This window comes from Thalassophryne amazonica, chromosome 6 (assembly GCF_902500255.1).
Source record: "Thalassophryne amazonica chromosome 6, fThaAma1.1, whole genome shotgun sequence".
Lineage (NCBI taxonomy): Eukaryota > Metazoa > Chordata > Actinopteri > Batrachoidiformes > Batrachoididae > Thalassophryne > Thalassophryne amazonica.
Window position 1 is genome coordinate 100,738,584 of NC_047108.1, and position 16,988 is coordinate 100,755,571.

At 42.0% G+C, this 16,988-nt stretch overlaps 1 protein-coding gene across 3 annotated transcripts; it reads right to left on the reverse strand.

Annotated features, from left to right (window-relative positions):
• Nucleotides 1-272: 272 nt before the first annotated feature.
• On the reverse strand, nucleotides 273-11,163 carry aurkaip1 (aurora kinase A interacting protein 1). Of its 3 annotated transcripts, none has more exons than XM_034172956.1 (5): nucleotides 11,054-11,163; nucleotides 2,499-2,603; nucleotides 1,922-2,385; nucleotides 639-761; nucleotides 273-283 (listed from the first exon to the last, which is right to left on the reverse strand). In XM_034172956.1, the coding sequence occupies exons 2-4, from the start codon at nucleotides 2,548-2,550 to the stop codon at nucleotides 645-647; spliced, it is 633 nt and encodes a 210-aa protein (XP_034028847.1). In that variant the 5' UTR covers nucleotides 2,551-2,603; nucleotides 11,054-11,163; the 3' UTR covers nucleotides 273-283; nucleotides 639-644. The 3 variants fall into 3 exon arrangements, with proteins under 3 accessions (XP_034028847.1, XP_034028845.1, XP_034028846.1); XM_034172955.1 differs by lacking the exon at nucleotides 273-283 and adding an exon at nucleotides 455-529; XM_034172954.1 differs by lacking the exons at nucleotides 273-283; nucleotides 11,054-11,163 and having other exon boundaries at nucleotides 426-761; nucleotides 2,499-2,608.
• Nucleotides 11,164-16,988: the final 5,825 nt, after the last annotated feature.

Here is a 16,988-nt window from a genome sequence, read left to right on the forward strand (position 1 = left end):
GACTGAGTGCAAACAAGGGAGCAGCCGAAAGGACAAATGGTAAATAGACTGCATTTATATAGCGCTTTTCCATCTCTATCAGACGCTCAAATCGCTTTACAGTAATGCCTCATATTCACCCCGATGTGAGGGTGCTGCCACACAAGGTGCTCACTACACACCAGGAGCAACTAGGGGATTAAGGACCTTGCCCAAGCGCACCTTAGTGATTTTCCGGTCAGGTTGGGATTTGAACTGAGGATCCTCTGGTCTGAAGCCCAACGCTTAACCAGAAGACCATTACCTGCCCCAGGGACTTGCTTTTATATATATTAAAGAAAAGACACATAGCAACGGCATTTAGGGATGAATCAGACTGCTCAATGCTGCCATCTACAGTACAAAAAGTGAAATAACAATCCTATTTTTCTTAAAAAACAGACATCTTGACTTTGACACAGCTCTTTATTGGATAATGGAATTCAAGAAAAATGTACAGAGAGAGAATGTTTTTCCTTCACTGAAACAGGTTTCAGTTAAGCTTCACATCCTGAAGCACAGACAGCAGCAGGTGTTTTAACTGCAGTGTGTAAAATACATCATACAGCCCAAAACTGATCATTACCAAGAAGGCGACATAGCCGAGGCAGCGCTGTTACCGTTTATCAGTCTGATTTAGATTTATAATTTTTAATATAGAGGTTTGGTGTGATCCAGCCCTCAGGTGGGTTCTTCAGTCCGGCTCGCTTCCAGATTCTCTTCAGATCAGCTTCAAATAGCTTCTGTAGATGACAAATGCAGGTACACTGACACCAGTTGATAATTAAATCAATTTTACAGAAAGTGAAAATCAACTATTTAACTCTGACCGACATGTACAGTGAATATCCAGATCATTATCAAACTGAGTAAAATCTATAAAAATAAGTTACTTTTTTTTTTAAACGAGTTCAGGAGGTCCTGTGGCTTGTACCCCAGTGTCACTTATATACCGAAAAATCACATTCATTCATAATATTAATAACTAACTATTTATATAGGACTTTCCCCACAGCGAAGTGACGTTCTGCGCCCTCAGAGCTAGGCTTTGCCGCCCGGGTCTGGCCTGTCGAGACCCTCGACTTTCACTGCCACCATGCCACCCTATAAATCAGTCCACCCTTGCTCCACTGTGCATGTGTCATTTGGGACCACAGCAGCTCCAGATGACAAGGTAAAACCTCTTAAATCATTCTAAAGTCAGTTTTAAGCAGAAACAAGGCCATTTTAAGCAGAAACGAGGCGATAATCGGTGACGCTTTGAAATGACAGGAGCAGTGAACGCAGCAGGAGCAGCTCGTCATGGCTTCGGCGCTCTCTTTGCTTCCTCCGTCTTTTATTGCTGAATTTATGTGGAAATGGTTGTTGTACAAAAGCTTCAGATGCCTGTCGCTGAGACAGATGATGACGAGTGCAGTTTTAAGCAGAAACAAAGTGGTCATCTGTGATGTACTGCTGCTCCAAAATGACACATGCACAATGAAGGAAGGGCGGGCTGATTTTTAGGAGGGACCCTTTGGTCTGCGACACCGGAATCACAAAGGACCATTTCAGCTGTAGCTTTTCTCTCTCTCTTTCTCCTGTGCTTCATGAGGTGGAGAACACATTTGGAATAGTCTAAAAGGTAATCATTTGCAATGTTTATATTGTAATAACTTGGTTAAACAGTTGCATGTTCATTCCTTCTTATGAGTAGCTGTCAAATTATGTTTTTATAGATTTAACATCTCGTCATAATTGTTCAGATGAGCTGCGCTGTGATGCACTGCACTGACGCAATCACTGACACTCAGTGTTTTTTAATTGTTTGCGCAATGTTCACGTGAAGTATTCAAGTTAACAAAGAACATTCATTAATCTGGTCCATGTGATAAAACTGATACCCCCCTGAAAAAAGCCTCACCTGCTTCCTTCTCCCCCTGCCCTCCTCCACTCTCTTCCTCAGGAATTTCGTCCGCTTTCGCAGCTTCTTGTATCTGTGCCGGTTCATTTTCCGCCGCCGGATCTTCAGAACATTCTTACATGAAAGAGGCGTGGCTGTGCCATCCTCCTCCACCAAAGCGGGAGCAGAAAGCGGGGGCAGCATCTTCTCCTCCAGGAGCTGCACTTCCAGCTGAGGCTGAGTAGCCTCTGGCAGAGGAGGCAGTGAGTAGCGCAGGGACAGCCAGGTCTCCAGGGGACTGAGTGACAGTTTACGAGGCACAAGAGCCTCGTCCAGGTCTGGCTCAAGGTGGACCCATCGAGAAGAGAATGCGCTGTCTGCTGCTGTCGAGTATGTTCTTGGTTTCTGCTTTAATGAACAGCAGGAGGCGGGAAGCACTGATTGCACACTCCTGTTCAGATTTTCTACATGGGTCTGAAATGCACCTGATGGACAGAAACATTTATTTACGTTACTCAGGTACAAACACTTGCATTTGGAGTACTTTTTTTTTTTTTTTTGGCATTAAAATAGATCTGTTTAATTTGCTGATACTTACATGTGGCTGTACGTAATAGGGGGAGTCGTGGGACAACCTTAGACGTGAACATTGCTAATGATCAACCAAATAGAGTCATCAGGAACCAGCTGCCTGTTCTCTTCTCTGAAAACACAGAAAGTACATGACACTAGCCTTGTGTGCCTGGTGTGACACATAATTCTATACAACCAGAATCAGTTATGCTCTTTAGCACCAAAATTATACATGGCAACTGCATCAAAAACTAGAGCACCGCGCTCATAGAGTGCAAACCTCCACCAACACTAGTTTCCAATTCCACAAATTTTTACCTTGGAAAAGAAAATTAAGGTCTAAGTCCTGTTAGAAGCGGATTTTCATAAGCTAAAATATAATACAAAATATGGATCAAAAGGGCTTTTCAATGTTAAAATCAAATATCCTCTAAATCCGCACTGAGACACTTGTGACTGAGATATAATGCATACTGTACACCAACTGGGCTTTTCAATATTAAATTTAAGAGCCATAGACTGTAACTGTGGAATGGTTTATAGAAGGGGGTGATATATCATGTTTCAGTGGCCACTGAAGTTTTTTTTAGGGGAAGATGTATTGTCCAAACAGACAAAAATTATGTTTTTTTTATCCAAAGATCCCTTTGGTGGAAAATTAGGGCCCTTTTTAGGGTAGGGGTTAAAGGGGCCAAAACAGTGACATAGTCAAAATGTGGATTTTGACCTTTGAATATCTTTGTGTGCAAAACTAAAGTCATTTCAAATGGCAACTTTCTGGCTTTAAGAAACACTATAAGAAATCAAGAAAAAAAGATTGTGGCAGTCAGTAACGGTTACTTTTTTAGACCAAGCAGAGGAAAAAAAATATGGAATCACTCAATTCTGAGGAAAAAATTATGTAATCACCCTGTAAATTTTCATCCCCCAAATTAACACCTGCATCAAATCAGATCTGCTCATTGACATTGACCCTATGCCATGACATTGACCCTATGTGTCTTTTTGCAAGGAATGTTTTTGCAGTTTTTGCTCTATGGCAAGATGCATTATCATCTTGAAAAATGATTTCATCATCCCCAAACATCCTTTCAATTGTCCAAAATATCAACATAAACTTGTGCATTTATTGATCAATCAATCAATCAATTTTTTTATATAGCGCCAAATCACAACAAACAGTTGCCCCAAGGCGCTTTATATTGTAAGGCAAGGCCATACAATAATTATGTAAAACCCCAACGGTCAAAACGACCCCCTGTGAGCAAGCACTTGGCTACAGTGGGAAGGAAAAACTCCCTTTTAACAGGAAGAAACCTCCAGCAGAACCAGGCTCAGGGAGGGGCAGTCTTCTGCTGGGACTGGTTGGGGCTGAGGGAGAGAACCAGGAAAAAGACATGCTGTGGAGGGGAGCAGAGATCGATCACTAATGATTAAATGCAGAGTGGTGCATACAGAGCAAAAAGAGAAATAAACAGTGCATCATGGGAACCCCCAGCAGTCTACGTCTATAGCAGCATAACTAAGGGATGGTTCAGGGTCACCTGATCCAGCCCTAACTATAAGCTTTAGCAAAAAGGAAAGTTTTAAGCCTAATCTTAAAAGTAGAGAGGGTGTCTGTCTCCCTGATCTAAATTGGGAGCTGGTTCCACAGGAGAGGAGCCTGAAAGCTGAAGGCTCTGCCTCCCATTCTACTCTTACAAACCCTAGGAACTACAAGTAAGCCTGCAGTCTGAGAGCGAAGCGCTCTATTGGGGTGATATGGTACTACGAGGTCCCTAAGATAAGATGGGACCTGATTATTCAAAACCTTATAAGTAAGAAGAAGAATTTTAAATTCTATTCTAGAATTAACAGGAAGCCAATGAAGAGAGGCCAATATGGGTGAGATATGCTCTCTCCTTCTAGTCCCCGTCAGTACTCTAGCTGCAGCATTTTGAATTAACTGAAGGCTTTTTAGGGAACTTTTAGGACAACCTGATAATAATGAATTACAATAGTCCAGCCTAGAGGAAATAAATGCATGAATTAGTTTTTCAGCATCACTCTGAGACAAGACCTTTCTGATTTTAGAGATATTGCGTAAATGCAAAAAAGCAGTCCTACATATTTGTTTAATGATTGTTGTTGATTATTGTTGATGATGTAATGACAGCCATCTCCCCAGTGCCTTTACCTGACATGCAGCCCCATATCATCAATGACTGTGGAAATGTACATGTTCTCTTCAGGCAGTCATCTTTATAAATCTCATTGGAAAGGCACCAAACAAAAGTTCCAGCATCATCACCTTGCCCAATGCAGATTCGAGATTCATCACTGAATATGACTTTCATCCAGTCATCCACAGTCCACAATTGCTTTTCCTTAGCCCATTGTAACCTTGTTTTTTTCTGTTTAGGTGTTAATGATGCCTTTTGTTTAGCTTTTCTGTATGTAAATCCCATTTCCTTTAGGCGGTTTCTTACAGTTCGGTCACAGACGTTGACTCCAGTTTTCTCCCATTCATTTTGTTGTACATTTTTCAATTTTTGAGACATATTGCTTTAAGTTTTCTGTCTTGACGCTTTGTCTTCCTTGGTCTACCAGTATGTTTGCCTTTAACAACCTTCCCATGTTGTTTGTATTTGGTCCAGAGTTTAGACACAGCTGACTGTGAACAACCACCCCTTTTGCAACACTGCGTGATGATTTACTCTCTTTTAAGAGTTTGATAATCCTCTCCTTTGTTTCAATTGACATCTCTCGTGTTGGAGCCATGATTCATGTCAGTCCACTTGGTGCAACAGCTCTCCAAGGTGTGTTCACTCCTTTTTAGATGCAGACTAACGAGCAGATCTGATATGATGCAGGTGTTAGTTTTGAGGATGAAAATTTACAGGGTGATTCCATAATTTTTTCCTCAGAATTGAGTGATTCCATATTTTTTTCCTCTGCTTGGTCTAAAAAAGTAACCGTTACTGACTGCCACAATCTTTTTTTCTTGATTTCTTATAGTGTTTCTTAAAGCCAGAAAGTTGCCATTTTAAAAAACTTCAGTGGCCTACTGAAACATATCACCACCTATTTGAAAGTTACAGATTTCGGATCTTAAATGGTCACAATATCTGTAATCTGGATTAGATCCATATCAAACTTTGTCAGTCGATCGTACATAACGCTTTCAAATATTACAGAAATTTGACCTTTTTCTTCAGTTATGAATTTCTGAAAATTCATTCAATGTTAAAGGATAAGGATTTTTCCAATATCCTAGGATTTATCAGGATATGAATCCTCTGTATAAAATTTCATGAGGATATATGAAAAACTGTGGATTACGGGCTGTTCACAAACACAAACAAACAAACAGGGGCGAAAACATGACATCTGCCCAAGTTCGTTGATGGAGGTAATAAACGTTAAAAATTAAGATTCCCCATTTTTTATTAAATACATTAGTATACATTAAAATAATATTTTGGAGAATGCAGAACAAATTTCAGGTCAAAATCTAAGTTTTAAGTTTTCCCTTCATGTATTTCAACACTGTAACAGTAACAACACCCTGACATCAGTGTGTGTGCGTGTGTGAGAGGGTGGGGCAGGGTGACATATTACTATAAAAGGCTTTGAGCCTCAAATAAAAAAGCATTATAAAAATACAGTCCATGAACATTTAAACCTTTGGAACTGCCGATAGATCAAGATCAGTGAGGGCTCCTGCACTCAGTTCCAGCTCAGCAAAAAGCTGAGATCTACACATTACATCTCAGTTTCATCAGTTGATGTGAAATTTCATCTTGTCGCACTTGTTAATTTTTATTGCTGTAAACTGCCAAGCGTCTGACAAATGCAAAGATTAAATTGGAGGTTTTGATTTTGGTCTGATTTGTTTATTTAGCACAAAATAACTATATACATAAAACAACAAAAGAGAGAGGGAGAGAGAAAAAAATACAATATAAATAATGTGCAAGGGAGTGGTGGAAGCCAAAAGGCTTATAAAGAATCCACTCCCAAACAAAGCAAACATAACAGAATACAACAGAATTACACCGTTTTTTCCAGATTAAAACAAATCATTGTAAATACTCCTGTAGGATCTGCGCTTTTAGTCCACTTTTATACATATACAAGGTAATAGATGGATTCACTAGATGTACATTATCATTCCAAGATTTAACGTCATGATATCTGATGTGATGCTGATAATGAATCGCTCTAAGTAAAGGTAAATGCAAATGTGCAGCCTGCCTGGTCGGATAATTATGAATTTGATGGTTGTGCACAAAATAATATTTAATGAAGGAAGGCCACTGAAAAGAGAGCTCTGAAAACAAATGTACAAGTCAAGAAAATGTTTATATGGAAAATATTTAAGAGCTGCAATTTAAAAAACAGAGGTGCACTTGGAGCACAAGGTTTCGAATAAGTATCTATTCGAGCAAATTTTTTCTGTAGAAGAAATATTTTGTTTATACAAGTTGCAAAGGTACTTCCCCATACAATATTACAATAACTTAAATATGGACAAACTAAACTATAATATAATGTTAAAAGACATTTGTGATGTATTAAATATCTTATTTGCTTCTGATTCCTATTGACTTGGTTATTATTTTTACAAACATGATCAATATGTTCTCTCCAAGACAGTTTCTCATCTATCCACACACCCAAAAAAAACATATAGATGACCCTAGATATTACTTCATTATCAATGAAATAATATCTAGGGTCTATCTATATCTAGCAATAAAACATATCATTTTTTACGGGATTCAGCCTGTAAAAAAATGTGAATGGGCCACTGGCCCTCGGTGCTCAGCACAGGATTCTTCTTTAAGTTTTACATTTAATAATATATGACTAATCATCATCAAGGGTTGGGGTAACATATAAACGTTGGTAAAAGTACTTAAGATTCTTCATTATTCAATTGCACTAACATAAAACAATGAGTTTGACAAATTATTATGCAACACTAGACTTAGCAATTAAAAGGTTTATGACAAGTAATGTTCAGTATTTGAACAAATAAAACTGTATAGCTGACACTCATCTTAGAATTACAGGCTATCAAATAATATCAGCACACACTGGTTATTCTGAAATATGTACCAATTGTAAACATGCCCATTAACCATACAGTGAGGAAAATAAATATTTGAACACCCTGCGATTTTGCAAGTTCTCCCACTTACAAATCATGGAGGGGTCTGAAATTTTCATCTTAGGTACATGTCCACTGTGAGAGACATAATCTTAAAAAAAAAAAAAAAAAATCCAGAAATCACAATGTATGATTTTTTAATAATTTATTTGTATGTTACTGCTGCAAATAAGTATTTGATCACCTGTGAAAATCAATGTTAATATTTGGTACAGTAGCCTTTGTTTGCAATTACAGAGGTCAAAAGTTTCCTGTAGTTCTTGACCACGTTTTCACACAATGCAGCAGGGATTTTGGTTCACTCCTCCATACAGATCTTCTCCAAATCTTTCAGGTTTGGAGACTGGCCAGGCCACTCCAGGACCGTGAAATGCTTCTTACGGAGCCCCTCCTTAGTTTCCCTGGCTGTGTGTTTGGGGTCATTGTCATGCTGGAAGACCCAGCCATGACCCATCTTCAATGCTCTTACTGAGGGAAGGAGGTTGTTTGCCAAAATCTCGCAATACATGACCCCATCCATCCTCCCTTCAATACGGTGCAGTCGTCCTGTCCCCTTTGCAGAAGAGCACCCCCAAAGTATGATGTTTCCACCCCCATGCTTCACGGTTGGGATGGTTTTCTTGGGGTTGTTCTCATTCTCTAAACATGGTAAATGGAGTTGATTCCAAAAAGCTCTATTCTGGTCTTATCTGACCACATGACCTTCTCCCATGCCTCCTCTGGATCATCCAGATGGTCACTGGTGAACTTCAAACAGGCCTGGACATGTGCTGGCTTGAGCAGGGGGACCTTGCTGCCCTGCAGGACTTTAAACCATGACAGCATCATGTGTTACTAATGTAATATTTGTGACTGTGGTCCCAGCTCTCTTCAGGTCACTGACCAGGTCCTCCTGTGTAGTTCTGAGCTTTCTCAGAATCATCCTTACCCCACAAAGTGAGATCTTGCATGGAATCCCAGACCGATGGAGACTGACAGTCATCTTGTGTTTCTTCCACTTTCTAATAAATAAATCATAACAGTTGTTGTCTTCTACCAAGCTGATTGCCTGTTGTCCTGTAGTCCACCTCAGCCTTGTGCAGGTCTACAGTTTTGTCCCTGGTGTCCTCAGACAGCTCTTTGGTCTTGCTATAGTGGACAGGTTGGAGTGTGACTGATTGCGTGTGTGAACAGGTGTCTTTTATACAGGTAACAAGTTCAAACAGGTGCAATTAATACAGGTAAAGAGTGCAGAATAAGAGGGCTTCTTAAAGAAAAATTAACAGGTCTGTGTGAGCCAGAATTCTTGCTGGTTGGTAGGTGTTCAAATACTTATTTGCAGCAGTAACATACAAATAAATTATAAAAAAATCATACATTGTGATTTCTGGATTTTTTTTTTAGATTATGGCTCTCACAGTGGACATGCACCTAAGATGAAAATTTCAGACCCCTCCATGATTTCTAAGTGGGAGAGCTTGCAAAACCGCAGGGTGTTCAAATACTAATTTTCCTCACTGTAGATCATTGTCATTTGATTTCATATGTCATTGACTGGTGGCTTGTATGTCACATGATATAGAACATTCAACTCATTTACTGTGCAATTTTGGTTCCATTTAGCGTACAAATTTGGTTCCATATGTGTTGTACCATTGTACGCCTCGTGCGCTCACATTAGCGGCGACGGCGCTTAGCTTAAAAAACATGGCAGGTTTTGTTTAGATGACAAACGTTTATTGACAGTGCTAATTCTTCTAACACACACACACACACAAAAATCCACAAGCCATCTGTAGGCATGTGTAGTATTCGCTGGGATGCCTCTAGCTTAAATAGAAGCATTGTTGGATGAAGAGCCTGATAAATTTCTGTCGCGATTTTTCACTGGACTGAGGAAAGCAAACAGGAGTTTGTACACAAAGAAGTCAATGCACGGTACAGAGTACATCATCATGATTATTTTTGAACACCTGACTGACTGTTTTTGCAAGTTGAGAACAATTTTGGATTGACTGCTATAAAAAGTTTGTGTTGGACTGTTTGGAACCACACCAAAATTTAAGTCCCTTTTCTCCTGTTTATAAATTAATAAAATATCAAACGACAATGATCTATTTTAGGTGTCATATAAAACAAATAATGAATGCTTTTTCAATCGTGCGATGGTAAGACTAATTCATGAGGTGAAAGATGGAACATTCCATCTTTCACCTCGTGAAGCATTCTTACCACTGCATGCATAAACATTCATTATTTGTATAATATGCAACAGGTTTATTTAATGGTTCTTGAATGGAACTGCATGTGACATCCATGTCACAATGGTGTCTAGGGTTGTCACCAGTACCCTTAAAATACAGAATTCTTATATATTTGACAATGAATTGTTACGTCCCGCATTGAATCAATACGGGATGTAAATTGTTCCGTATTTTCATAAATGTCCCACATACACTCACCAAAACTGAATAACGAACAAAATAAAACACAGGAAATATTAAGGGATGCTAATGTCATCTCTGTACCTCTTGTCTAGTCCTGCAGTGAGGAAACTCTACCAAATCCAAAGAAGCAAAAACATTTGCAAATGTACTGACGTGAGTGGGAAGAGTCAAACCCCTGGCTTGACAGTGTTAGTGGCAATGGGTACAAGGCAAACTGCAGGGAAACAAGAATTTTATATTTCCTCTTGAAGTAAAAATGTCCTCACATTAAATATTAAAATTATTGGTCTGTTTTCCTTAATATTTTCTGTTTATTATTGCACACTTCAGTGACTGCACAATTTATTACTAACAGTTTTTTGTTAATAAAGCACTTAAATCTTTAAGTATGGCTAAAATTCTTTCAAAATTAAATATACCACTCCTTCGGTGGTGGTAGAAGCCCTGAGGAGCCGTGGTGGGCGTCCTTTATTTTCATTTCTGAAAGGTGGCAACCCTAATGGTGACTATTCCTCACCCAAGATGGCGGACGAAAATATCACGGAAAGGAGCTCGATGCTGCTCTAGTGATCGTTCATCTCTATACTGCAAAATAATCACAGATTGACTGTTAAACTCATATATTATAACTTGGGTGAATCATATTAAAATTCTTTAATAAACTGCCGCATTTTTACATTAAACCCTTAGGGTAATTTTCATTTTGGTTGGAGCCATGTTTCATTCACACGGCGGTTAAAGTCCTTCAAATTGTTAATCATAGCAAAACTGAAATTCATGAACGAATGCACTAACAAATATTAACTATTAATATTAATTATTAAATAATGTTGTGGCTGCACTGTGATAGGCGTTCAACATGTTGGCTAATGTACAGGAGGGGCTAACGACAGTCACGGTGACGACAGAACCTAACAAAAAAAGGTCGCAAATATTTTTCAATTATCCGACTGCATAAATACAAGTGCTGAATTTATTTAATGAACACCGTAATCTTACCTTAGTTCAATCTGACTAGTTTTCTTCTTCAATGTGACTCGTAAAGATAACTTCCGCCCAGTGCCACCGAAATAACGTCCTTCCTGTTTCTCAAATCAAACAAATGTTCCCGCTTGAGCACATAAAAACACTCAATTGAGGTTTGAAATACTCAAATTTAGTAATAACAGTAAAGAAACTATAATCTGATTTTTTTTTTTAATTCAGGCTTACACAGCTGATCAGTTTCTGTCCATCCATGGACACATCCCTTGTCAGCCGATTGTCCAGTTGCGTCCTGCTGAGGACCATCTCAACATAAAAATGGAACATGTCCACTCCAATCCACCAGTCGTTTGACAGTGACACAACTTTTGATAATCGTTCCTCTGTGCGCCACTGCATTGGAGTTGACATGACACAATCAAGATGTGCTTGTAGTGTAGAATGTATGCTTTAATTCAAAGGTCAGGTCTGGTCAGGTCTGGACAGTCCTAAGAATCTGTACTGAAAGTGATGAATGTGCAGAGACATTCACTTGTCTCAGCAGTTACATACAGTTGTATGTAAAAGTTTGGACACCCCGATGATTTCCATGATTTTCCTTTATAACTCATTGATTGTTTGGATCAGCAATTTCAGTTAAATATATCATATAGCAGACAAACACAGTGATATTTGAGAAGTGAAATGAAGTTCATAGGATTTACAGAAAGTGTGCAATGATTCTTTAAACAAAATTAGACAGGGTGCATAAATTTGGGCACCCCAACAGAAAAAATACATCAATATTTATATTCAAATATTCATCAATATTTACTTCCTATAGCTTCCAATGAGAGTCTGGATTTTGATTGAAGGTATTTTGGACCATTTCAGGTTTGTTGGTTTCCGAGCATGAACAGCCCGCTTAAAATCACACCACAGAATTTCAATGATATTCAGGTCTGGGGACTGAGATGGCCATTCCAGAATGTTGTACTTGTTCCTCTGCATGAATGCCTTAGCAGATTTTGAGCTGTGTTTAGGGTCGTTGTCTTGTTGAAAGATCCAGCCCCGGCGTAACTTCAACTTTGTGACTGATTCATGAACATTGTTCTCAAGAATCTGCTGATATCGACTGGAATCCATGTGACCCTCAAATTTAACAAGATTCCCAGTACCTGCACTGGCCACACAGCCACACAGCATGATGGAACCACCTCCAAATTTTACTGTAGGTAGCAAGTGTTTTCTTGGAATGCTGTGTTCTTTTTCAGTCATGCATACCGACCCTTGTTATGTCCAAATAACTCAATTTTAGTTTCATCAGTCCACAGCACTTTATTCCAAAATGAAGCTGGCTTGTCCAAATGTGCTTTAGCATAACTCATGCGACTCTGTTTGTGGCGTGTACGCAGAAAGGCTTCCTTTGCATTATAGCATCATACAGCATCTCTTTGTGCAAAGTGCACTGTATAGTTGAACGATGCACAGAGATACTATCTGCAGAAAGATCATGCTGTAGGTCTTTGGAGCAGGTCTGTGGGTTGACTGACTGTTGTCACCATCCTTTGCTTCAGCTTATCTGACATTTTTCTTGGCCTGCCACTGTGGGCCTTAACTAGTACTGTGCCTGCGGTCTTCCATTTCCTCACTGTGTTCCTCGGAGTGGAAACTGACAGCTGAAATCTCTGAGATAGCTTTTTGTATCCTTCCCCTAAACCATGATGTTGAACAATCTTTGTTTTCAGGTCATTTGAGAGTTGTTTAGAGGATCCCTTGTTGCCACTCATTAGAAGAGATGCAAAAAGGGGAAACATTTGCAAATGGCCACCTTAAATACCCTTTCTCATGATTGGATTCACCTGTGTAAGGAGGACAAGGGTCAATGAGCTTACCAAACCAATTTTGTGTTCCAATAATTAGTGCTAAATGTATTCAAATCAATAAAATGACAAGGGTGCTCAAATTTATGCAACTGCCCAAATTTGTTTAAATAATTGCACACTTTCTGTAAATGTTAGAAACTTAATTTCACTTTTCAAATATCAGTGTGTTCATCTGCTATATATTTAAATGAAATTTCTGATCCAGACAACCAATGATTTATAAAGGAAAATCATGAAAATTATCATGGATGGCCAAACCTTTGCATACAATTGTACAAGTCTCTGGGTCCTCGGGTTTCATGAGACTCCTGGGAAGAGCTTGAGACGCAGTCCCTCCAGAAAGTTGCAATGCCAGGATTTCAACAAATAATTCAACCAACATATATCTCAATGTATTTCTCTATACATAGATATATAGAAATATATCCATTTTCCCCTGTCTCTAAGTGCATGTGTATCAGCTGAATTCTTTGCTGAATTAATTGCTGAAATCCTGGTATCACAACATCTTGTATGGTCTGAAATGAGGTCACGAGGAGCAGTTTGATGGAGAATGAAGGTCCGCATTTTTTTTTTTTTTTTTTGTGCTGGTGCTTCATGTGTGGTTATGAGGCTTTGACACTAACCAGTGACCTAAAGCGACAACTGGATGTCTTCTGTGCTCCGTCTCTTTGGAGGATCCTTGGGTACTGATGGAATGACATTCTGTCAAATAACGTGTTACTTTGAGAGACTCACTTGCATTGTGAGGGAACGTCAGCTGTGTAGAGGACCCCAGCGTCTGGAGAAGGCCAAGGGGATGCACATATTCCATCTGGCTGCAGCAGATAGATGGTTTGCTCTCAAGAGCTAGGGATGGGCTGGCTGTCTTTGCAGAGTGGTTGCCATCCAGGACCCAAGGTGGTTCTGTAGTATGTTAAATGTGGCAATACACTGAACCAGTGTAATTTGTCACACCTGACACTTGAATTAAATCTTAATGTACTACAGGCACATTTTGATTGTGTTTATAACAACTTAAGGCAAAAGTACAAAACTGCATCATTGTCAAAATGCATATACCCAATTGTATGTATTTCAAATGATAAAAAAAATATTTTTCCACTTGGAGAAGGTCTTCTGTGCCTTCCACTGTATATTGTGTGCCCCCAGTGTTGTGTGGGCCGCTGAAGAGGAGGTACTGCTGGCCCATCACCACCAGAGGGCGCCCTGTCTGGAGTGCGGGCTCCAGGCACCAGAGGGCGCTGCCGCCTCACAGGAGCAGCCGGGTGACAGCTGTCACCAATCATCTGATCAGCAGTGGTATATCAGCAGGACGACATCTCCACCTCTTTGCCGAGATATCGCTCTACCAAGGAGGTAACGTTCTCAGCTGACTGTGGTTGACTTCCTGACAGGAATATCTGTTGCTTGTGTGTGTGTTGGACAGCAGATATCTGTTTCTTTTTTCGAGGAGAGGTGGAGGTGGTTTGCCCACCATACGTGTTGCTGGGTGCACACGCACCCACCTCTAACTGTTTTTGTTCCTCGCCAGCAGTACCAGATCCGACAAGCGGAGGCAGTGGCCACCTGGGTGTTCGGGACTTGGCGGCTCCAGTATTCCCGGGGTTCGGTGGCGGAGGAAATCGTGTGGTTCCGGTTCTGCTTGGACGGACGTCTCTTATCTCGAGCCTGCCCACGTGACACATTTTTTGTGAATTGACTACTTGTCTACAATTGTAATTCCCCGTGTTGGTTGTGCTTCTTCACAACAGTAAAGTGTTGTTATTTGACTTCCTCCATTGTCCGTTCATTTGCGCCCCCTGTTGTGGGTCCGTGTTCCTACACTTTCACAACAGGATATCTCGCCAACGTCATGGGACCCCGAGGGGTGTCAACCGGCTGTTGAATGGCCAATGGAAGAACAGGGCGCACAAGGCGTCTGCAGGAGGAATGATCGGTGAGTTGCAGCGAATCCTCACCGCCTTGACGGCTCGGTTGGATCTAATGACCGAGCAGAACTCCTCCTTAACCGCAGGGTGGAGGCTCTCGCCGCTCAGGTGGAAGCGCGCCCTCAGGGCGCTGCTGCGGCTCTCCCTCCTGTCGATCCTGTGCGCAACAGTGACATTCCACAGGTCGTTCAACGACCCCTCCCACCTTCCCCTGAAGCATATATAAGCCCTCCAGAGCCATACGGGGGTTGTGTGGAGACGTGCGCGGACTTTCTTATGCAGTGTTCGCTCGTCTTCGCACAACGTCCCGTCATGTACGCGACTGATGCTAGCAAGATAGCTTATGTTATAACTCTGCTTCGCGGTGAGGCACGCGCTTGGCTACAGCGCTCTGGGAGCAAAATTCACGGCTCCTTCAGACATATGATGGGTTGTGAGGGAGTTCAGAAAAGTGTTCGATCACCCAAATAGAGGAGAGACCGCTTCAGCCGTGCTGCTGTCAATGAGACAGGGGCGCCGGAGCGCAGCTGCTTATGCAGTCGACTTCCGCATCGCGGCTGCGAGGTCCGGCTGGAATAGCACTGCCCTCTGTGCCGCCTTCGTAACGGACTGTCGTTGGTCCTGAAGGAGCACCTGGTGGCTAAGGACGAACCGCGGGATTTAGACGGCTTATTGATCTGGTTATACGATTAGACAATCGGTTAGAAGAACGCCGTCGGGAACGAGACGAAGGTCGTGGCCGGGCACGCGCCGTCCCTCTCCCTTCCGGTTCCAACCGAGCTCCGCCCTCCCCACGCTCCACGGCCTCTACGCTCCGTGTGGTTACAGCTCCCCCTGCTGATGAAGCTATGGACATGAGCAGGGCCACATTTAGACCACCGGATAGACAGAGGAGGCTGGTCCGCGAAGCATGGCTTTGTTTGTGGCTCGATAGAGCATCAAGTGAGGGACTGCCCCGAGCGGTTAAACACCAACGCCCGCCCCTAGAAACGGGCTAGGGGGGGCCAAGACATTCACGTGGGACACACCCATATTGCCACACGACTCCCAGTTACAATCCTTTATGAGGATTTAACCCTTCAGGCCCCAGCACTGGTGAACACGGGCTCTGAAGGGAATTTGCTAGACAGCAATGGGCCAGGGAGGCAGGGCTCCCTCTGGTGGCACTTACTTCACCTGTGCGAGTACGGGCACTAGATGGCTCCCTTCTCCCTTTAATCACACATAAGACACCTCCAGTAACTCTGGTGGTGTCAGGAAACCACGGGAGGAGATCAAGTTTTTTGTGACTCCTGCCACTCCCGTGTGATCCTTGGGTTCCCTGGATGTTGAAACACAATCCCCGGATCGATTGGCCGTCCGGGGTAGTGGTACAGTGGAGCGAGACCCTGCCATCGGGTATGTTTTAGGTTCCTCGGTTCCTCCGGTTCCCAAGCTAGGGAGGAGGTCAGAGTCCCGCCCAATCTTGGGACGGTGCCGGGTGGAGTACCATGACCTTGTGGATGTGTTCCGTAAGGATCTGGTGCTCACCCTTCCCCCGCACCGCCCGTACGATTGTGCCATTGATTTGGTTCGGGCGTTGAGTTCCCGTCCAGCAGGCTGTACAACCTCTCACGACCGGAGCGTGAATCAATGGAGACCTACATCCGGACTCTTTAGCTGCCGGGTTGATCCGGAATTCCACCTCCCCGATGGGTGCAGGTTTCTTTTTTGTGGGGGAAGAAAGATGGCGGACTTCGTCCATACATTGATTACAGGGGGCTGAACGAAATCACGGTCGTAACCGATACCCGTTGCCCTTGTTAGATTCAGTGTTCACGCCCCTGCATGGAGCCCAAATATTCACTAAGCTAATCTTAGAAATGCGTATCACCTGGTTCGGATCCGGAAGGGGAGACGAGTGGAAGATGGCATTTAACACCCCCTTAGGTCACTTTGAGTACCTGGTCATGCCGTTCGGGTCTTACAAACGCCCCCGCGACGTTCCAAGCATTGGTTAATGATGTCTTGCGGGACTTCCTGCACCGATTCGTCTTCGTATATCTGGACGATACTCATCTTTTCTCCGGATCCTGAGACCCATGTCCGCATGTACGTCAGGTCTGCAGCGGTTGTTGGAGAACCGGCTGTTTTGAAGGGCGAGAATGTGAGTTT